The sequence below is a fragment of the Anthonomus grandis genome, chromosome 16 (genome assembly GCF_022605725.1).
Source record: "Anthonomus grandis grandis chromosome 16, icAntGran1.3, whole genome shotgun sequence".
NCBI lineage: Eukaryota > Metazoa > Arthropoda > Insecta > Coleoptera > Curculionidae > Anthonomus > Anthonomus grandis.
In genome coordinates, this window is record NC_065561.1 from 13,806,332 (window position 1) to 13,829,366 (window position 23,035).

Consider the following 23,035-nt stretch of genomic DNA (forward strand, 5'->3'; position numbering starts at 1 on the left):
TAAAAATTAAGACAACTAACCTCTTTAATAAACCTGTAATCGAAAACGGTTTCTGCAACAGGTAAAGTAAATATATAAGGCTTTTCAGGCTTGTTAATCTCAAAGGGTATTCCGAAATCGGTTATGACCTTTTGAGGAAATTCTCGTTCCAGAAGTGCTCTAAACAGAACGTTAAACTTATTTCTGCTGTCATTATCTAAAGTACCACCCATTGACCATATACAAGCGAAGAAAAATGATCCTTCAATTTGGGCTCTCACATCCAAATCGGATACTTGTTCACGATACTTCTCGTCTAGGAAGTCATCCATAAAACAGTCAAAGAGGTTCATTGTGGCTTTGACTAGGTTATGATCAGATGTTATGGCAATTTCCTAGTTAATAATGCACAAATATTATTCTCAAAGAATAAATTAAGAGGTGTCATAAGGAGATTTACTTACTTTTACTCCTCCCTTACGAAGAAGCCAAATAAGGGGCTTACAGAACCGAACAAACAAATTAAAAATCATCGATTTATAAAAATCATTGTTAATAAAAGCTGGAAGAGTGTTAAGCCAAGAGGATAACAGAGGCTTCCACCCTAACGATTTCGGTTCCATATAAATCATACCACACCTGGACACCTATAATTTCAAATAAATTACCGATAACATTAATAAAATATTTCAATTAATTACTGTAGCAGGTGAGGCAACATCCAAATCCATAGGCTCAAAAATCAAATTGGTCGAATTCGAAAGCTGAATTATTTCACCGGACATTAAGCAAAGCTTTTTATTGTCATCTAGTACGGTGTTCATATTTTCGATCCAAACTGCGTCTACAGGACCGTCAAAAATGAGCCATTTTCTAAAAATTACATTAGAAAATATACTATTGTAAAAGCTCATGAAACCGTTTTTTACCTGTCTTCGCTAGTTGACATGGCAAATTGTCTAAAACTTACAGCCAACACTCCATCTGACCATTCATGTGAAACTGCATCGAATTGACCATACAGCTGGCCCATAGTAATTGACTTTGGATTCATTATTGTATATACTGCTCTGTGTTCATCCATACCGCCCTAAGTAAAAATATTATACAGGGTGTGCCAACAAGGTGTACGGCTAAGATAGTGCCTTAACTATACGAGGTAGAGCAAAAAGTTCTACAGCAAAGTTGTAGGGTTGACAAAAACCTGCAAACTAAAAATATTTTTATGTATACTGGGTGTGTCACAAAAAAGTTAATATAAAATATGATTTTTTTTTAAATGGTACGCCCTGTATATTATGGTACTAAAATGTGAGGTAAAAAGAGTACTTTACTTTGGTATAAAGTTTTTAAAATTTCCGTGCGGCGTTGCAACGTAATTAATTTTTTTATGTTATTTTTTGCCTTTTAGAGGGTTCGTTTAAAAAATCATAATTAACTTAAAATTTATTTTGCGCCTATGAAACTTGTTCCACAGTTAGTCTAGGGTACCTCCTCTAGGCTGACTATGATAATTTGTAATTTTTTAATACAGGGTGTTTTTAAAGAACTTTCAAACTTGCTGAAATTAAATACGCAATATGTCAAATTTTTCAAACGGAAGACCCTGTATATTTTTATCTAATTAAGTTTGTCCCTCAAATACCTTCATTTTTTATTAAATATGTCCTATAGCTAAACCAAGTACTTCTTGAGATATTTTAACTTTTCTGTAAAATACTATGCATAAAACGGGTATTCTTTAAGTTTTGATCAAGATTGCCTAAAAACATTGGTTTAAATGTCATATAATTGTCAGATTATTAGTTTCATGACAGCAGTAGACTAGATCAATGTTTCTTCTTCAAAAACCATTTTAGAAATTAGTTAATCGATTTTTAATTTTTATTGTTCATTTTGTAATCAATATGAATTTTCCTCGTGAGGAATTTGTTGATATGATATATGCCCTTGGAGCTGCTGAAAGAAATAGCCTTTTGGCATCTAGAATTTATGCGCAACTTTATCAAAAAAGATTTGAGAGAACAGGAAGTGTAATTTATGAAAAACATGAACGGGTGAAGCCAGTTACAAATGAGGAAAACAGTATGACAGTAGCTTTAAGTGTCGTTGAAGATCCTCATAAAAGCGTTAGGCAGCTTGCTAAAGAATTACCCTTTAGTGCAACATCAATATCTCGTATGCTTCGAAGCGAAAAATTCTATCCTTACCATATTCAATTGTTGCAGGAATTACTTCCGCAGGATTATGAAACAAGAATGGCTTTCTGTCAGTGGGCGCAAAATAAGATTCGTCAGCCTGAATTTTTAAATTTTGTGCTTTTTTCGGATGAAGCTACATTCCATAATAATAGCAGTGTTAATAAACATAATTTTCATTATTACGACACCAGCAATCCATTCTTCACCCGAGAAATTCATCATCAACATAGATGGTCGCTTAATGTTTGGGCAGGAATAATAGGACATTACGTTATTGGACCGCACTTTTTTAATGAACATCTGAAAATGAAAATGTGAAATGTATTTAAACTTTTTACAAAACGATTTTAATGTCCTTCTACAAACATTGCTTGACCATGTTCGAGATAGGATTTGGTTTTAGCATGATGGCGCTCCAGCTCATTATAGCCATGCTATTAGAAATTTTTTAAATGAGCATTTTGTTGGCCGGCGAATAGGGAGAGGTGGGCCGGTCTCTTGGCCCGCAAGGTCCCCAGATTTGACCAAACTGGATTCTTTCTTGTGGGGATATGTGAAGGAAATAGTCTATCAAACAACTCCTACCACAAGTGAAAATATGAAAAATAAAATTCGGGAGATTTTCTAAACAGTCACGCCAATTATGTTGGTAAAGGTTAATGACTCATTCCCAAAAAGGGTAAACGCTTGCGTACAAAATTTAGGAGGTCATATTGAACACAATTTATAATAATTGTAATTGATCTTTAAAATTTGAAATTAGTGTAACGATGTAAATTTATGCATAAAAAAACGTAAGTACCTACTAAGTATGTAATTTAATTTTGCTGTTTTTTTTAGCAGTTTAGGTGAATAATTGTGTTGGTTAATTTTTCAAGTATGTAATAATAATAATAATAATTGTAGGAAAAGTAATAATTCTAATTCTTCAATAATTTTTTCAAAGCAATCTTGATCAAAACTTAAAGAATACCCGTTTTATGCATAGTATTTTACAGAAAAGTTAAAATATCTCAAAAAGTACTTGGTTTAGCTATAGGATATATTAAATAAAAAATGAAGGTATTTGAAGGATAAACTTAATTAAATAAAAATATACGGGGTGTTCCATTTAAAAAATTTGAGATATTGCGTATTTAATTTCAGCAAGTTTGAAAGTTCTTTAAAAATATCCTGTATTAAAAAATTACAAATTATCATAGTCAGCCTAGAGGAGGTACCCTAGACTAACTGTGGTACAAGTTTCATAGGCGCAAAATAAATTTTAAGTTAATTATGATTTTTTAAACGAACCCTCTAAAAGGCAAAAAATAAAATAAAAAAATTAATTACGTTGCAACGCCGCATGGAAATTTTAAAAACGTTATACCAAAGTAAAGTACTCTTTTTGCCTCACATTTTAGTACCATAATATATAGGGCGTACCATTTAAAAAAAATCATATTTTATAGTAACTTTTTTGTGACACACCCGGTATACATAAAAATATTTTTAGTTCGTAGGTTTTTGTCAACCCTACAACTTTGCTGTAGAACTTTTTGCTCTACCTCGTATAGTTAAGGCGCTATCTTAGCCGTACACCTTGTTGGCACACACTGTAGATCATTGTTACTCTAGTCCAATTCGCACATTTAGTCCTTCAAGATATTGTAAGGTGTTTGGAAAGATCGGTAAACTATAAGGATGCACTCCTGGTCATTTACAGGTGCATTAAATAGGCTTCTCTCTCTGAACAAACAAGCTGTCGGAGAGGTATTATGGCCTCTCCTGTGAAACCTAGAGAGCCTGAAGAACACTCCTAAGCCTAATTATTGAATACTACACAATAGCACATTCAAAGAATATCACCATGCCAAATTTGTAGGCTTGCAAACTGGCTCTACGCACACTGCAAGCTACACTAAAAATGGTGCGAGGAAAACTGTCTATCCAGGAAAGAAAGGATCTCAAACATGACGGTAAGGTTTTCTGGCGAGGCTCAGTATCTGGAATTAAACTGCAATTTCACCTGAAGCTCTAGATAAAGGAATTGTTCGTATGCGAAGTTAATTTTAAGCTGAGACAAAGTAAATAGACGCATTATAAACTAAGTTACAAAATATTCACGGTATACTGATTACTCCTCGTACGTTTAAAACCGTACGTCCACAAGCGAAATTAAGAAATGAAGAATCATGCAAATCCACTCGGATAACACAGAATCAACACTACATAAGGTCCAAATGCTGAACCTATGCGAAGATATGATCAGCAAACGAGTGAATCTCACAATACTATTGCTACCAGGTATGGCTGTGGTAATAGAAAAATTGTCGCTGAGCAGAAAAAAGAGTCTGAAGAGCGAGAGAGAGAAAGAGAGAGAGAGAGGGAAAGAGTAGATATGTCTGACAAATGGCATCCTAACTGGGCACTGTTATTTAAATTAATATTTATTAGACTAAGCCTGCAATTAGATAGACAAAATGATATAACCTCTGTGTTCTTTTGTCAAATCCTGACCATAGGTTGAAGAGTTCAGAATCTCTACGTGCTTATGATTCGTCAAATTGCTAGGCTGAATAAAGACATTTAAGAATGCACTATTAGATTAAGACGTAAGTATTAAATGATCATCTATAATTATTAAGGAATTTTACAAACATATTGTAGCCTTTTTCTCGTTCGCTATGGTTCAGTCAAATTCCAATATTGTACCATTACTCCGAACCTTACTGTAATAAACTATCAAGTGCTTCCTAGCGGCGATGCGGCTCCTTATATACTCGGCTGACCATGATTCCAGAAGATTCGCTGACTTTTCATGCGTATTCAAAGATGTCGTGCGGGGTGGGACTTGTGACTGCAATGACGGAGAATAAACTGGTATTCTCGGCGTTTCCATTATCGTTACTCTGCCCCCTTCCTAAGTTTATTTGGTCCTGAGATCATTCCAAAAATGGTGGATGTCTACTTGCAGACCTCTTTCCGAAAGAAACAATCAAAGATTTTTTCTTAAGAACGACGTTGGGGACTATAATAGCACACCAAAACTTGCACGCCTATAGACCTGAAGATCACTTCTAACATGCTGCGAATCATCCTCCATCCAGGTTCGCATGCGAGTTTTGAAATTGCTGGGCTTCTTGGATCCTCGGCAAGCAAGTCCTCCTTTAGAGAACCTAAAGCGTCCCAAACGTCCTTATCAGTTGGCTTCTGGTATGACACCTCTTTGGGAACTAGGTAGAAGATCTTTCTATCAGTCTTTTCATCGGTTTTCTTTAGTGGGTAACTAATATAAGATACGCAGACAACACCGTGACCTTAGCAGATAACAAATAAGACTTGCAACAAATGATGGCCCAGATTACACAACACAGTGAACGATTCCGATTAGACATGAAGACTTTCAAGACCAAATTAGTCGTTTTCTCCAAGGTACATATCACCAAAACGCCTTTGATCAATTGTAGAAATATCGAACAGGTACCATCCTCTCCTAACAACTCGTTGTGTGACTCAAAGCGGAAGATACGTCGTTATAGAATAGAGCAGGTCAGGAAAATGTTTAAAAGAATGAAGCAGTTCTTCACCAGTCCTAATTCGAGCTTGAAGCTCAGAATGCGCATGGTCAGGTACTTTAGTGTATTGTTGTGTACGGTTGTGAAGGCTGGACTCTCGATTCCATAACTGGGATCACATGTGATCACTGTGATCTCATGGATTCACCGAGTTAATCAGAGGCAAAAAATACAAATTACTAATGCTGATAATTGAAGGAAAGATTCAGGAAAGAAGATCTGTTGGAAGACGCAGAGCTCCTGGTTGAAAGAATTAGAAGATGGATGGTTCGACTGAGATTTTTAGAGCTGCATCCGGAATAATGTTACCCATATGGGTTCGTGAGAAAACGGCGTGATAAGAAGAAGATAGTACTAGGAGAAACTCTATTACCCTATTTTAAACAAATTTTGTTATTGCATCTTAATACATCGATTTTCGATACTTGACGTGGATATTGATTTGCTTAGGTATATTATTATCTAAGGAAGGTTTGCTTAACTTTATTAATGTGAAAATTAAGGAAACATTACAATTTTTTTACATAATTGATTCAATCAACTTACCCTTTCTTCCACTAGTCCCAGAGCGTCAGCCAACACTCTATAACAAGTGGTTTTTCCAGCAAAAGGCATGCCAACTATCATTAGTCCATGCCGTACGACAATCATTTCGTAAAGCTGCTGAACCTTTTCCAAGAAAATTGGTGTACATTGGATATTCATTGTAACGCAAGTGTCTTCAACGGCTTTGTTTAATACCACATAGTCTGGTTCAGGCAAAACTATACCGGGGAACAAATCAGAAGTAATGCCCTAAAGAAACAGGAACTTTAAGAAATTTATTTTGGAAATAATATTTCAACGATTTACTTGGAACAGTGGTACATCTTGATGTAAGAACTTTGCCAAGTTGATATCCTTAATAGATCTTAGGACCAAAATATCTTCTTTTTCATCTGGATAGCGCAATTTTAGGGCTCCTGCTGCACGCAGTACTGACTTAACAGCTCTCATACCTAAAAACGAGCACTATACAGGATATTTTCTAACTGAATATCGATATTTAAGGCTGTAACTTTTTACGCGGGTTCAGTTATTCGTTTAACTCACCATAATCGTAATGACATTGAGACGACAACTGTTCAGAGCATAGTCGATATGTAGCAACAATTTTCACAGCCAAAGGCTTAGCAATTAAGAAACCCGAAGCATAGAGCTCTATCTCTGATATTAATGCGTAGTCTGGAACCATCATCGCCACTGATCTAAATAAGGCTTTGAGGTTGTCTGGTAGTTCAGAACGACCAGCATAACCTAAAGAGAATAAATGTAAAAAATGTTTACTGATAGTATTAGAACTAGAATTTACCTGGATTCATTGTAATAAATACAGCACAAGTGGGATCCAATTTTAACTCAGTACCCTCAAAGAACAGTTTTTCTTGTCCAGCATTTATACCACGCTGAATAGTTAAGATTTGTTGAGCTACCACCGATAATACTTCCAAATCAATCCTGTTAAACTCGTCAAAGCATGACCAAGCACCACAGGAAGCCAAGCCCTACGATTGTTGTTATTTTAAAACAATATAATTTAATAGCAAAAAATCAATATACCTTGAAAAATTTACCCAAAGCAATATAGTCCAAGCCATCAGAACAATTGAACACCACGCATTGCTTAGCGACAGCTTTGGCCAAGTCTTTGGTGGTTTCAGTTTTTCCGGTACCTGCAGGACCTTCTGGTGCTCCCCCTTTAAAAACAAATTATTTAAATATGTTCAGTTTATTATCTGAATGCAGGTACCTAAGTGTAAGTGTAATGCTCCAAACAATGTCCTGTAACATCTGTCGGTTAGAGGAGTTACAACTAGTCTAGCAGTATTTCCAAGATACTCGTAACCATATTTTAATGTGGAATTGATCATGGCTGTAATCATTTGATTAGACTTAAAAGTTTAAAAAAATTAATACACTTTTTTCTTAAAATTTAACACCAATATACCTCCCAATAATACCGAAGTTGACATAACCAATTAAAGTCATGTACGCTTTTAACGTTCATCTCAATAATTCCAGAGAGTACGTCTCGTTGGTGGACGTCCAGTACCACTAGTGCTCCTATGATTAAATTTAATTAATTACTGCTTTGGTTCTAATTTAGAAAAAAATGTACCTAAGGTTATTCTGTTCTGAGTGTTTAGTTTACCCCTGACCAAATCAACAATTTTCATAATCTGCGCATTACATTTGGTCAGGTAAGTTTTCAGTGCACCGCCGCCAGCACAGATTGCTTGAGTGACTTCTGTAGTCCAGAAAGTAGAGCCCACAGACTGGATACATTGTCCTGGCCATTTTAGTACCTGTTAAGTGCAAATATTCATTCGTTAAATGTATCTGGCATACTCAAGTACAAATAGAAAGACTATAATTAACTATGTGGAGGGCTGAGAAATCACAGCTCTCTTGCATACTTTCCCCATCGGAATAGGAAACTAAAAGAATAACCTTCCCAAATCCCAAGGTTTATTGGTGTTCATGAAAATGAAGAAGGAGCTTTGGATAGTATATTTGTCTGCAGTTCGCTAAGAAATTACGCTATAGTTTTGTCTAAGAAACCCACAACAGGAAACGCAATGAGGTGAAAGCAATACTCGCTGAACCCGTGCTTACCCAGACATAATATTGTTGTGCTTTTACCGTTCGTTAGGTCATAATTAAAATAACTGATAAACGAAAATAGTCAACTGATTTATTTACACGGTACTACGACTACTAGAAATATTTATTTCCACCGTACTTATTTACTACTATTTATGTCTGATTTAAATCACGCGCCAATATTCCGAACCGACTGAAATATCAACTGCCCCCCAGCGGCGATCCGGCTACTCGGCTGACCATGATTCCTTAAGATTCGCTGACCTTCCACGCGTCTTCAAAGATGTTATGCGGTGTGCCGCTTATGTCATTTCCGAATGACGGAGAACGGCTGATATTCTCGCCATTTCCAATATCGTTACACTGCCCCTGGACCTCTTGTAGAAATAACAATCATCCCCTTTCTTTAGAAAACGACGTTGAGGAGTATAACAGCACATCAGGTCTTGCACGCCTTGTTGGTGGTTTTCAGGACTTTGTATGGCTTTTCCCAAGGTGTTTGACGTTTCGGTAGCAAACCCTTTCGCCTCTTAGGGTCATAAAGTCAAACCAAGTCACTGGTGTTGTTTCTCTGCTCTTTGGCATTGACATGATATGCGTCCTTTATCGGATCGCTGACATCTTAAATAGAAATGCGAACATAATTATGAATGAAATACATTGTTCTACGCAGTTCACTGACGTAGTCTTTCTCTGCAAAAACGGCAAAAGCCTTAAACCGATGCCCGACGACGAGACCAGCTCTTCTATTTCTTTGGGAATGGCTTCCCGGTTGATGTCCACAGCCGCAACTTATCATAGTATTACTGAAACTACAGAGCAGTATCCTAACTACGTGCCTTTCTTTAACAACACAGGATATATATAGAGAAATACTTCTTCTAACACTTTCAACAAGGGTCTTTCCGATTGCTATCCCTTGACCAACAGCCTCGTCATACATTGCAGGTTCGAACATGACTATTTCTCCGTCAGTGGTAGACGCTATTTTATTTGACGAATCTTAGTATGTCAGGTTTTAATATTTTTGGTCTAATTATCTTTGTAGCATCCGTATCCAGCAGCACAGTCCCGAGGGTTCCATCCACACACTCATCGACGAAACCACTATGGTTCTGCAGCAAGCAGACCTAATGGCATTTACTTTTACTCTACGATCGCCCCTTCGCATCGAATTGCTTTAGTTTTTCGAATCATTCGCTTGACCGATTCCTCAAAGCTGTCCTCTCCTGAAATTATTTGCCAGACACGAGCCTGACCCTGTGCGTGTTCTTGGCAGCTTCGAGTTCAAGAGCCGTCGTTAATCCATCTACTAGCTTAGGTGAATGTGCTAGTAGTAAGGCCTGCCTCATTTCCAAATCATCACAAAGTCCATCCAGAAATGGTTAATCTGCCAAACGTTCCTGGATATCTCCATATGATAGCCAAATCAAGCATGTTATATCGGCCTTATATTCTCGCAAGAACTTCTTTGACTTTTGGCCAGATAATACCTTTATGTTATCTAAAATTTTTTTTTCCAACCGGGCAGAATTTTCCTTTAGCCTCTCTCCAAGCTCTCTTTTTAAATTGGAATTATTTTCGAAAATCTTTTCTTCCAATCTGGCATAATTCTCTCTTAGCTTTTGCCCAAGTTTTAAAATTTAGCTTCCAAGTTAGCAGAATTTTCTTTAGTTAGCAGAATCTTTGGATCTTCTTCCAGCAATTTAGATTCCGGGTTAATAATATTTTCTTGCAACTTCACTTCGAGGTTGTCGGAATTTTATAGCAATTTAGCTTTCAGACCTTGCAACATTTGACCGATATCAAATGGATTACCCTCACGGGAGTAGATTTAAATAATTGAAAAAGCTGCTTGAGAATTCGCGTTCTTACTCAATCTTAGGCGGCAAAGATCAAAGTGATTTAAGGAAAAAGTCCACTGACACCAGATGCAGAAGGCGCTAGGTCCACAATTTTTGCTGATGATTTTATTAAGTCTTTTTCAACATAACTGCTTCCCAACAGGACTAAAATTCTTCCATGAATTTTTTTCTTTATAGTCTACTGACGCTAGATTTAGTAAGCACTAGGACCACAGTTTTTGCTAATGGTACTATATTACCTTCTACAATATTTTTGTAGCTCCTCTTAAGCTTCCTCTGTAATGTAACGATATTGTAAAGTAGAAAGAGAAATATTTTCTTTATTTCAAATTATTAGTTGGACTGGCTTAAACCCTAAGGAATATTCGTAGGGAATACATTTTTCGCATCATCTGCCTGTTATTTCATAAAAAACAGTGTACCACTTATGTCACTCCGGAATAACAGATAAAGTTTCGTCGCATAAAGAAAACCAGAATACATCCACACCTAGACGTAACAGAAAACGTATTGGTGTTCAGTATTGAGGTACTTGAGTTAGGGTTAACCAACCAAAAGACTCAAGCATCTAATATCAAGTTATTTTAAAAAGGGGTGTGAAAGTGGTTTTAGTAGCAACATCACAAGTTCGAAAGTTTATAAGAGAAATAGGAACCAAATTAGAGTCAATAAGATAGAAAGGGTTCCACCAGAGCTTAATCATTTTGATATTCCAGATATAGTTCGCGCAATAGCCCCTTGGTTGCCCACTGGCCAATTAATTTATTCATGGTCAAACCATTCAGCCAATAAACGACTGCAACACTTATAAATATTAGATAAAAGCAATCTGAGCTATACAATAAGTTTTTAAAAGGAGTCAGTCAATTAACCTGAGAAAAGTTTATATTTTACTAATAATAAAATTATTCAGCTATAAAACTAAAATAACTCTATAACATCTTACCCAATTTTCTCTAGATCTCTTTGGATAATCCTCAATAGACCTATGTACCATCAAATGAACCGCTTTTTTCATGTCCGTCTCTAGTTCCACAAGCCATTTCTCCACCTGACCTCTTGCCAGAGCGGTTTGTATAATATCAGGCAAGGGCACGATTTCGCCTTCGCTAGACTTCATTTCAGTTACCTCCAGGTCTTCTGTGAATGTCAACTTGGCAATACCCTCGAAACATTTTTTGAGATGCGGCTGTACTCTATAAAAATAATTTGTCTTATAACCTAAATGAGCATGATGGATTTTTACCTTGTAGGATCTTTGGTTTCGGACAAAATTTCCAACAATTCGTCGTTAGATAGGAAAAAGAATCTTGGGAAGTACAAGCGTTTCTTTTCCAAGTAATCATTGAGACCTCGTTGAATTAGTTCCAATAAATTGTTACATTTCTTTAGTCGTTCAGCCATCTTGTCTATTTCCACTACTGTTAATACTTTTGGATCGCTAAATACCGTCTTCATTAAATCTCTCCAGATTTTATCAACAGCACTGAATCTCCTGCCTTCCTCGGGCATTTGTTGCTGAATATCTGGTGAAGAGAAGATTGGTTCCAGGTACATCCACGTCGATTGTACCTTTAGCCATTCATCTAGAATTTCTTGCAGTAGTTGAAGTTTGCTTTCCCACTGCCTAATCATAAGAAACCGATAATATATATTATGTATAAAATAAAACTTACTAACAATATTTCATTCTGGAAGGGCTTGATGTATGGTGAATTTTTCATGGTTTGAGTTTTAACAATATGATCGTCCAGTTGCACCTGGATGTCATCCACGGCAGATAAAATATATGTGCCAGTATCTCTGTAAACAAGAACGACAAACTCCATATCCGTCCATTCGCCTATCATCTTGTTTAAACTCTTCTCCAGATTGTTTTCTTTGGTAGCAGCTTCGGAAATAGCTTCGAATTTTTCGATATAATCGTTTAATCCGTAATCGATAATCTTTTCCAGCGTAAGTTCATCGTCAACTAAAAATAAATTTAAACATTACAATGCTTGTTGGCTTATGAGTATTAAACTGTACCTTTTATAGGGAACCCAACAATTTCTGACACTTTTTCCCAATGGCGCTCTTTCATTCCAGGATTACCTAACGTTTGGATAATCGGCATATTTTCTTTAAATTCCTCAATTTTCGTTCTCACCTAAATAATTTATTTAACATAAAATATCAAAACTTAACCAAGAAAAGCAATACTAACGGTAGTAGCTAAATTAAGAGTGGCGGGCCTGTCAGTAAAGATTTTCTCCAGCTTATAAACGTTCCTGTAATAGGTTCCCACGTCAGTTTCAATTTCTTCAGGATCATATGAACCAACCCTGGATTTCATCCAAAGTTCGTGTTTATTTATAAAATCTGTAGAGTTATCGTATAGTTTTTTGTAAGGCCCTAATTTATCATGGATCTGTTTTCTCAACGGATATTGTGATAGTTCGAAACCGAATGCAGCTTCTTCTTCGTTAAATTGGTCTATCCTTTCCATTGCTTTGACTAATCTGAAAAATAGTTTAAAATTATCTTTATCTACCACTTGTAACTTATACATTTTTATTGTATTAAAAAGGCTTGATATTTTAATAGCGCGTAGTTCTGCATTGAAAGTATTCCAGTTTATGAAATCAGATTAATTACTTTTAGATGACAACGAGAACCATATAAACCGCATGGGAGAATTAAATTTATCAAATGGATTACCCTCATGGGAGTAGATTTAAATAATTGAAAAAACTGCTTGGGAATTCGCGTTCTTAGTCAATCTTAGGCGGCAAAGATCAAAGCGATTTAAGGAAAAAGTCCACTGACACCAGATCCAGAAGGCGCCCGGTCCACAATTTTTGCTGATAATTTTACAAAGTCTTTTTCAACAAAACTGCTTCCCAATAGGACTAAAATTCTTCCATTAAATTTTTTCTTTATAGTGTACTGACGCTAGATCTAGTAACCACTGGGACCACAGTTTTTGCTAATAGTACTATATTACCTTCTGCAATATTTTTGTAGTCCTCTTAAGCTTCCTCTGTAATATAACGATATTGTAAAGTATAAAGAGAAAAATTTTCTTTATTTGAAATTATTAGTTGGACCCTAAGGAATATTCGTAGGGAATACTTTTCCACATCATCTGCATGTTATTTCATAAACATATTATAAGTAGTTGTTGAGATATTGGGCACTAAACTTTACTGGAACTGAAACTCTGAGACCTATGGTTTCAATTGCCTGGAAAAGTTTTAATATGCTATTTTCCAGCCCTCATTTTAGAAAATTTCACAAAACAACCGGAAATTTTCAAAGCCAAGCACTCCCTGAACCCCTAGCTTTAACTGCCTGGAAGAATTAAATAATTCGAGAGAACTAGATAACCAGGAAGATCTTGTTTTTTTCTTCTGTAATCGAACTTGGGCGGCAAAGGTCAAAGCGATTTAAGAAAAAAGTCTACTGACGCAGGATCTGGAGGGCGCTATGGCCAGAATTTTTGGAAATGACTTTACTAAGTTTTAAGTCCTTTTTAAAACCCTAGAATCTGGTTGGCACTAGAGCCACAGTTTTCGATAATCATACCACATTGTCTTCTGCAACATTTTTGATACTCCTCCCAAATTTCCTCTGTCAAATTTCCTCCCGATAAAAGTAAAACTTTTTTAATGTAGTGTCTTGCCTCGAGAAGAACTTTCATAAAACCCTGAGCAAGAAAGACTAGTATTACTCACCCTGTATAGAATCTACAATAGAGTGTGATATCTCATTTTAAAGGTCTTTCATATGTATATTCAAAAAATCTACATGAAATAGATTAATTACTTTTAGGTGACGACGAGAACTATATAAACCGCTTGGGAGAATTAAATTTATCAAATGGATTACCCTTACGAAAGTAGATTTTAATAATTAAAAAAGATGTTTGGGAATTCGCTTCCTTAGGAAGCGGCAAAGATCAAAGCGCTTTAAGGAAAAATTCTACTGACGCCAGATTCGGAGGGCGCTAAGGCCACAACTTTTGCTGATGATTTTAATAAGTCTTTTCCAACAAAACTGCTTCCCAATAAGACCAAGGTTCTTCCATTAGGTTCTTTATATCCTTCTGATGAAAGTATAAGCATCTATTGCTTCTCGGAATGGTATCATAACCTGCCTCCCTGGTTGTGTGTTTGATTCTGTTTCTTGCTTGACAAGTTTATCGACTTTCTCATAATCCTTATAACCTATGACCCGTCCCGTTTTTCAAGGCTCTTATTGATTTCTGGCTGTCAGATCCAGATTGGTATCCTGCTTTCCACTTATAGATCCTGAATTATTACAAAACCAATTTCCTATTGACTCATTACTGCAAATCATCATAAAAGACACTATCACCTCCTCAGCCAAACCCTTGGATAAAATATGTAATCTTTCACTTAGTAACAGAGTCTATCCACATAGCTCTAGCAAAATCTGTCAATGGAATCACTAATTGCCCTTAACACAAATTGTTTAAAAGGCCTGTTCACCAACCTATTCTGCTTTTTGGAAGTTTTTCCAAGATTTGGGTCAGGACCGATTGATGTGATGTTTACCAACATCTCGAAGGCTTTTAATAAGATTTATCATGTGATATTACTTCAAACAATTTAGTCAGTATAATTATAATTGAAAGCTTCTCAAGGGTTCACATCAAAGTTATTGATGTCCCTTATTAACTATTTGCAGATGATCTGTAATTATATATATCCATTCGACAAATCGAGCAACAAATGACAGCACTTGCTCAGAGAAATTTAAAAATTCTTTTTTCTAATATGCACATATTTGCATTATAATTTGCTAGATATGTTGGTCATGAATGTGCAGTACTTGCACGCCTTAAGTTTAAATTTTTGCATTTTACTGAATTCGAATATCCCGCGTCTTTCATGACACGGCTCAGTTGGTAAAGTAAATACCTGCTATATCGACTATTTATATTTATTTCTCAAATAGTTCCAATGGCTGCAAGGGTGCGCTGTAGTCGCGTCATAAATGTGATGCCATCTGGTATATAAGTGATCAACTCCTCTTCTTATTTTACTTTCTCTATGGCACGAGGGCACTTTGTACGACCTCAAACAAAGAATCCCAAGTATTACAGAAGAATGGTGTACATCAGTAGGGCTAAATATCAATTCGGCAAAAACTACGATTGTACCAATCAGTCGTAAAAGGAAAATACAACTCACCAGGGATATCTACCGGGACGGACAACTTATAGATACATCCAATGAAGTAAAACATCTGGGAGCGATACTGGATGGAAAACTTAGTTAGAATAAACATCTAGAATTTACAGTAAGTACGCAGCCACTTAAGCATTAATAACACTGCACAACAAATCGAAGGTTATTTTATGTTGACTGAAATATTTTTATTGTTGTTTACTAATTCGAGGCATCTGATTTCGAATCTGTCGTCAGTTTTACTCTAACAGCTCGAGTTGTTTAGATATAGCTACGTTCTTCTCATTTATCTTTATTTTTGGTTTTTTATCTATTATAGTCGCGTTTTAGATAAATTATTGTAATTTTCATCATGACTTCGCTAAGAAGGGTCTGCATTAACGATCCGAATTGTTTTTGTTATATTTGTGGTGAATATGTTTTTCAAAAATTTCGATTGAATATGTCAGACTTTGTGAAACGAGCGTATTTAGAGTGTTTTGGTTTTCCTTTGGAAACAGATAACAAGTGCTGGGTGCCCAATATTGTGTGCAAAATTTGTGTTGAAGAATTACGTTTATGGGCCACTAAGAAGAGACTCTCTTTTAAATTCCAATCCCCAATGATTTGGCGTGAACCTTTAAATCATCACGATGACTGCTATTTTTGCGTTGTTAATATAAAAGGAATCAACAAGACGAACCGCTACAAATGGATTTACCCCACATCAACATCAGCTGTGAGGCCTGTAAGGAGCTCAAAAGATACATCTTTACCATTACCATCTACATCTACAGAAAGTTCTGATGAATTGAATGAACTGAGTAGCATGAGCGATGACGAGTTTGTTCCAGAAAATCTCTTTGAACCAAAACCATTCGATCAAAGTGCACTTGATGATTTAATTAGAAACCTTGGACTATCCAAAACTTCGTCTGAATTATTGGCCTCCAGATTAAAAGAGAGAAATCTTTTAACTAAAGAAACTAAAGTTTTTTATTACCGCACTCGAGAAAAAGACTTACTTCCCTTTTTCGCTGAGGAGGATAATTTTGTATTTTGTACTAAAATTTCTGGTTTAATGACTGCCATGGGCTTGCAGAAATATGAACCAATCGATTGGCGTTTATTTATTGACTCGTCAAAACGGAGTTTGAAGTGTGTACTATTGCACAACGGAAATAAACTAGGCTCCATACCAATAGCACATTCAACTAAAGTTAAGGAAGAATACCCCACAATAGCACTGGTCATGAACAAAATCAAATATAACAATCATAAATGGGTGATTTGCGTTGATCTTAAGATGGTGAACTTCCTTTTAGGACAACAAGGAGGCTACACTAAATATCCTTGTTTTATGTGTTTATGGGATAGTAGAGCAAAATCAGAACATTGGTCAAAAAAAGAATGGCCCTCTAGGGAAGCACTACTTCCAGGTAGTCTTAATGTTATAAATGAACCTCTAGTGCCACGAGATCGTATCATATTGCCACCCCTGCACATTAAACTAGGTTTATTGAAGCAATATGTTAAGGCATTAAATAAAGATGGTGAATGTTTCAAATATACTTCAAGGAAATTTCCAAGTCTAAGTTCAGAAAAACTCAAGGCAGGTATATTTGATGGTCCACAAATTCGCAAGTTGGTAAACGATCCTAATTTCACCAGCTCAATATCAGAAATTGAGAAGAATGCATGGGATTCCTTTGTTTGGGTTATCCAAAATTTCTTAGGTAATAGGAAGGGTGATGATTAGATTGCGCACGTCGAAGAGATGTTGTCACACTTCCAGCGACTTGGATGTAACATGAGCATCAAAGTGCACTTCCTACACAGCCAATTACACCATTTTCCTGAAAATCTCGGTGACATGAGTGAAGAACAGGGTGAACGATTCCACCAAGATCTTCGAACCATGGAGGAACGATTTCAGGGTCGCTGGGATGCACATATGTTGGCCGATTTTTGCTGGAGTATTCAGAGTAGCAGTTCATTCAAAACTAGTAGAAAATCATATAAAAGAAAATTCGTGAGTATATAGTTCTTGTAATTAAAAATGTTTGTACGTTGAGTGTATTTTTAATTCCCAAAAAATACTCCCTCCTTTTAACTCAAAAACTAGAGCTGACACATATAAACTGATGACATTATTTAATATCAGCATTAAAAATAAGCCTAGAATCATAAAAATATTCCATGCAACATACATGCTGTTGGGCGGTGTAATCTATAGAAACCTAGCCGGGAAGAACTGGGGATGTTCTTCCAAAATACTGCAATGGATGTGCAGAATGGTAAAACTCTATAAAACTTTGTAAGTTTATACCATAAACTTGATAAAGTGCAAAGACTGGCATGCGTATGCATCACAGGAACTATGAAAACATGCCCACAGGAGCACTGAAGGTTATAGTTGACCTCTTTAATCTAGTAGTAGAGGGCGCTGCTAAAAGAGCTATGTTTAGATTAGCCAGGGATAGAAGGAACAGCAAGAATATCGATCAGAAAGCTTGGTCATCTCAAACAAAATCTATTTCCTTGTACCATCTTCGCAAGGAGAAAATAACCAGAGAGTATGACTTTGTGAAAAATTTCAGTACAAAAATTGATAGAAAAAGTGACTGGAAAAATAGAAAATTGAATACCATCAAATATTACATGATAAGATGGTTCTAAAACTGAAAAAGGAACAGAAGCTGGAGAACCCTTGACATTGCACAAAAAGATTATTCACATTCTTATTCCTAAAATCGCTAATAAAAATTTTGAAATGGAAACACCACGGGCAAATGCTGATGTTGCAAAATGTCATCTTGACAAACGGCTTTGTGTTTACATTCGGCATTTCTGAATTTCTGTTTTTTCGTTAGATTTTGATTAAAAAAGTAAAAAGGTTGAGTCATTTAAGTGTTTTTGTGAACTGTGACAATAGTATATAAAAACTTGTACCGTTTGTGCCACACCATGGGAAAAAATGCGATTTAGACCGATCTTTTTACAAGTAAATACCGACATTGTCATAACATCATATCGAGCGACAACCGTCGTCATAAACGTAGAATAATATAAACTTAATAAGAAATCTATAATAAATATAATATATTTAATTTTCATAAAAATGCTTTTTATTAGATAAGTACCTTTACTCTAATGACTTACGTTAAAAAAACGTATAAAGAATCCATAAACGGTAATATTATTTGTAATTTAAAACATAATCTATTTATAATAAATATTTATCATGTAAATATTTTTTGACGACGTCACTGGTAAAGATTACTTGCGTCGGTGGAATCAACAATGCGATCGAGCGGCGTTGCGATGTTGTTGCTATTTTCTTCAATATAGTTATCTAAATTCGTTTAACTTTGAATGTTGACTTCTTTATAGAGTATCTTATCATATTTTATGAAAAAAAATTATTAATATTTCATAAAGGTATTATTTTGCGCCTTTTAAAATAAGTGAAAAATTTTTATGATATTATAAAGTGTGTTTTTTTGCTATTTCTATATAAGCATTTGGCATCATTGCATCACAGATGTTGCAAGCCCATAGTTCCGCAACAATGCTGATTCTAGCGTTCTAAGATTATAATACATAAATGATCAAACCGCTCGTTTCAATCACCTTAAAATAGCTTGCATAAAAAGCCTTTTAATAAAAAGCCTAACAAAATTGCCTATATCTACTCGCTTTATACCAAATCTAGTGCTTTAAAACTTTTATGTTATTTTGTGGAAAACCCTCACGTGCCGGAAATTACGAGAAAATAATAACTTCTAAAGTCTCGAATTTCATACAGCGAAGACGGGACGAAATAAATTGAAACTGACATCGATTTCATCTCACCCCGGATATTGAATTCATTTTTAAAGCTTCCTTGTCACGCTTTAAAAGTAAAAACATCATTTTGTACTTTTAGAAAGAAGTTTAATGACTTACCTCTCGTCCAATTTCGTTGCTTTTTTATGATACCGCGGCAAATCCTCGAGGTTACCGTTGTACTGTAGTTCATCCACCATTTTGGCATATATTTCCAGATCTTCCTTAAACTTCTCAATCTTTTGTGTGAGCTGAGCCTGAAACTCTTCCATTTTTGAATCGACCATTTGACGATGTTCTTCGATCACTTTGGGCATATGCAAATACCTAAAAAGATCCTTTAAGTCCTCACACTATAAATAAATATTACCTTACCATTGGAAAGTAATATTGTTTTGCTTCATTTCAACTGGAGTAAATATGCAATGATCTGCTAAAAACAGCATGTAGTCCATTACTTCCCTCAATCTATCTTCCATTTGGTACAAAGTGACCGTTTCCACTTCCGTTACATATTTAAGCAAGTCCATGAGTTCTGAAGTGTTAGATGGGATGTTTAGTGCTTTATCTGATATGGCCTGATATTCTTCTCCTAACCTTTAAAGTATTGAGAATCTCAGTTGCAGAACTGAGGAAATTATAATAAATTTATACTCACTGCTTGCACAAATGCTGATACGTTTTTACACATTTCTGAATCAGCCTATCGCGAAAAGAGTCCGCCTGCATTTCCAATGCCTTAATTAACTCAGCCCTATTCATATCATACATTTCCATCGTTATGACATGTTCAGTAGCCAACGGAACCGCGTCCATAATGGCTTTATACTTTAAAATTTGCTGTTGATATTCTTCAAGCTTATGATCCTCATTAAGGAACTTGGTTATCCATTCTTCGGCTTCACCGTTGATCAGCGGCATATATTCATCAAAATCCTGAACGCGAAGCTCCGGTCCAATTCTCTGGTTTTCCAATAGTTCTTTTATAATACGTTTGTATTCATCGATGGTTTCATCTGGTATAGTAGGCTATAAGACATTAGGTTTATATTGTTCAGAAGTAACGGTATGAAGCCTGAGTACCTTTAAGTAAGCTTCATTTGACCAACCTAAGTATAGCTTTGTTTCTAGCCTAGGAATGTCCATGACAGCATCAACGATAGCATCAATTTCGTAAATAAGAATATCTTTGAAATTTTTAAAGGGCGGCTCGAATGCTAGAATGTTCACTCTTTGAACCAGCTTAATTTGGAAGCCTTTATTAGAATACTGAAAGCAATTAAGTGTAATAATATTTAAAAGAAATTGTATGAGATGAAGCATACTTTAATATCCGTAATATACTGAATATAATCGTACAAAGATTTAAGACAAAGCATCTGTAGATGATTGGTCATTATAGTGGATACTGCATTGAAAAAAGACAAAAGTCGTTTAGGCTTCGCAGGGTCTGGTAGTTTATTTTTTTTAGATCCCTGCAGAAACACGTCTATGACGGCATGATAGTACTGGTCAATGAGTATGCTTTTGCATTTCTCGATGCTTTTTTTGCAATAATATTTAAAATCTTGTAAGTCGAAAGCGCCTTTATGTTCTCTCAGCTCAGCCGTATCGATTAGACGTAGCTTTCTAAAAGATTTTATTAATAATAACAAAATTAAATTAAACTCATTTTATTCCCTCTCACCTAAATCGACTGTACCAAATATCTAATAAAACAGCAAGGCAGGGATTTATTACATGCAAATTCCTTTCCATTTTTAACTGCGCATAGTCGAACCCGGGCCGAAAACTGTTTCCGATTTCCTTTCTTTCCAGTTTAAATGGGGAATCGTCATCTCTGATTGCCGTTAGAAATGACGGGTCTTGTAATACGAAATCGATAATGGCTTTCTTATTCGCCATCATGAAATCTTCTTTGATATCCTTTATGATATTGCATAGGGTATCTTCCCAGATCATTAGTCTTCTTGGAACAAGATATAAAACCTGCAGTATTAAAAATGTGGATAAAGAATATAATGAGTTAATAATCGAGAATCATTAGATGAGAGATAAAAATATAAAACATTTGCTACACTATCTCATGGTAATTTGGGGTGAAGTAATCTTTCCGTAAGTTCATAGTGACTTTTTATTGATTTGATGACATTTTCCACCGTAAGTGTATGAAACGTTCGATCCATAGCTACATCTCTACTATATTGCATATCCTTTAACCTACTACTTCCTATGGCCGACGCTTTCATTGCCATACCAGTATATGATGTGTTGAGCATGATATGTATGTTAATGTAACTGAAACTTAAAATCTATAGTTTTTAGGCGTTAAATAATTTGATAATAATTACACTAGAAGGTTGTAAATGATTAAAATAAAGAAGTTAAAATAAGAATTTGAACGAATCGAACGAATTATATTAGGGTTATTGTATATTATTATTAAAATACTATAATAAGATAAAATTAATCTAAAGGCAGTCAAGGGTTGAAGCATCGAAAATAGCTAAGCATTTATTTTTAGTTTGAGGAGATCTGAATATGAATTTATGGCAAATCATACAACAGCTTGGTACAGCAAGTCGTTGTCGGTATGATATTAGGGAAATATTGACAATGCCGCATATACCAGCTATTCTTTATCATTCCGGAATGACACAAGTGGACACACCGCACAACATCTCTAAAGATGTATGAAAAGTTAATGAATCTTCCGGACACTGATCTGCCGAGTATATAAGCAGCCGAGTCACTGCTAGGAGGAAAATTCAGTTCGAAATACTGGGGCGATATTTAAATCGGACATAAATAGTAATAAATAAATATAGTGTATAAATAAATATATTTCTAGTAGTCGTAAATGATCGAGTTTAGTAGTATAAGTGTGTAAGTTGACTATTTTTGTGCATTAAATATTTTAATTCACACTTTAACGAACGGCAAGAACGATATATTGGGGTTAGGTGTGTGGTGTGAATTATTATCAAATATTGCAAGGTTTGAAAAACCAATTACTAAAAAATTCCGCCAACCTGGAAGCGATGTTGCAAGAAAATTCTGTCGACCTGGAATCTAAATTGCTGGAAAATTCTGCAAAAGTGGAAGAAAATTCTGCCACACTAAGGGAGAATTATGCCATGTTGGAAGAAAGGATTTTGGAAAACAATGCCAATTTGAAAAAGAAGTGAAAGCTGGAAAAGCGGATTCTTTCATTAATTAAGGAGAGAGTTCAGGACGTTCAAAATAGAAATATTGGACGTCAACACTTTTGATAAGCTGCCTTTTAGACATTAAGCAATGGACCACAAAAACGAATTTGTGCCAATCCGGCATCTGTTGGTGAAAAATCGGTGAAAAAAATCAGGACAGCCATTGCAAAAATCTGAAGCTGATGTTGCACGTTTAGAGAAGAGAAGATGAATAAGAATCATAGAACGTTGGAACTTGGTGAGATAAGGCAGTACTTACTACTAGCACATCTATCTAAGCTAGTAGATGCACTAATACGAACACGAACAAGGGTTAGGCTTGTGGCCAGTAAGAGACTCCAGGAGGAGATCCAAGCAAGCAGTAAAAAAAGGCTTTCTTCGAAGCTGTGCAAGGATTGTCAGTGGGCAGAGGAGAAAGATGCTCAATTGTTAAAAACAACCATCATATGATACTTGGCAAAATAGAGATCTTATAAGAGACCAAGAAGAAGATTCCGAGTTCTAGATAGTTTTAACTTGGATAAAGAAAGGAAAGGAGCTTACTTAGGAAGAAAATGCCAAATATTCTCTCAAAGTCAA

The 23,035-nt window shown here is 35.5% G+C and overlaps 1 protein-coding gene across 1 annotated transcript in view; it reads right to left on the bottom strand.

The window, feature by feature from the left end:
* LOC126745840 (dynein axonemal heavy chain 7) overlaps nucleotides 1–23,035 on the bottom strand; it is a 94,037-nt gene that overhangs the window by 57,559 nt on the left and 13,443 nt on the right. The window contains exons 4-26 of the mRNA XM_050453859.1: nucleotides 20,935–21,236; nucleotides 20,573–20,876; nucleotides 20,331–20,516; nucleotides 19,906–20,276; nucleotides 19,623–19,844; nucleotides 19,368–19,574; nucleotides 12,452–12,746; nucleotides 12,274–12,394; nucleotides 11,926–12,217; nucleotides 11,492–11,872; nucleotides 11,192–11,441; nucleotides 7,896–8,082; nucleotides 7,725–7,840; nucleotides 7,527–7,668; nucleotides 7,337–7,473; nucleotides 7,089–7,281; nucleotides 6,830–7,033; nucleotides 6,590–6,735; nucleotides 6,284–6,532; nucleotides 909–1,069; nucleotides 681–852; nucleotides 444–626; nucleotides 21–374 (exon numbers count right to left, since the gene is read on the bottom strand). Of these exons, the coding sequence (XP_050309816.1) occupies nucleotides 21–374; nucleotides 444–626; nucleotides 681–852; nucleotides 909–1,069; nucleotides 6,284–6,532; nucleotides 6,590–6,735; nucleotides 6,830–7,033; nucleotides 7,089–7,281; nucleotides 7,337–7,473; nucleotides 7,527–7,668; nucleotides 7,725–7,840; nucleotides 7,896–8,082; nucleotides 11,192–11,441; nucleotides 11,492–11,872; nucleotides 11,926–12,217; nucleotides 12,274–12,394; nucleotides 12,452–12,746; nucleotides 19,368–19,574; nucleotides 19,623–19,844; nucleotides 19,906–20,276; nucleotides 20,331–20,516; nucleotides 20,573–20,876; nucleotides 20,935–21,236 (5,175 nt within the window). The remainder of the gene's footprint in view (nucleotides 1–20; nucleotides 375–443; nucleotides 627–680; nucleotides 853–908; nucleotides 1,070–6,283; nucleotides 6,533–6,589; nucleotides 6,736–6,829; nucleotides 7,034–7,088; nucleotides 7,282–7,336; nucleotides 7,474–7,526; nucleotides 7,669–7,724; nucleotides 7,841–7,895; nucleotides 8,083–11,191; nucleotides 11,442–11,491; nucleotides 11,873–11,925; nucleotides 12,218–12,273; nucleotides 12,395–12,451; nucleotides 12,747–19,367; nucleotides 19,575–19,622; nucleotides 19,845–19,905; nucleotides 20,277–20,330; nucleotides 20,517–20,572; nucleotides 20,877–20,934; nucleotides 21,237–23,035) is intronic.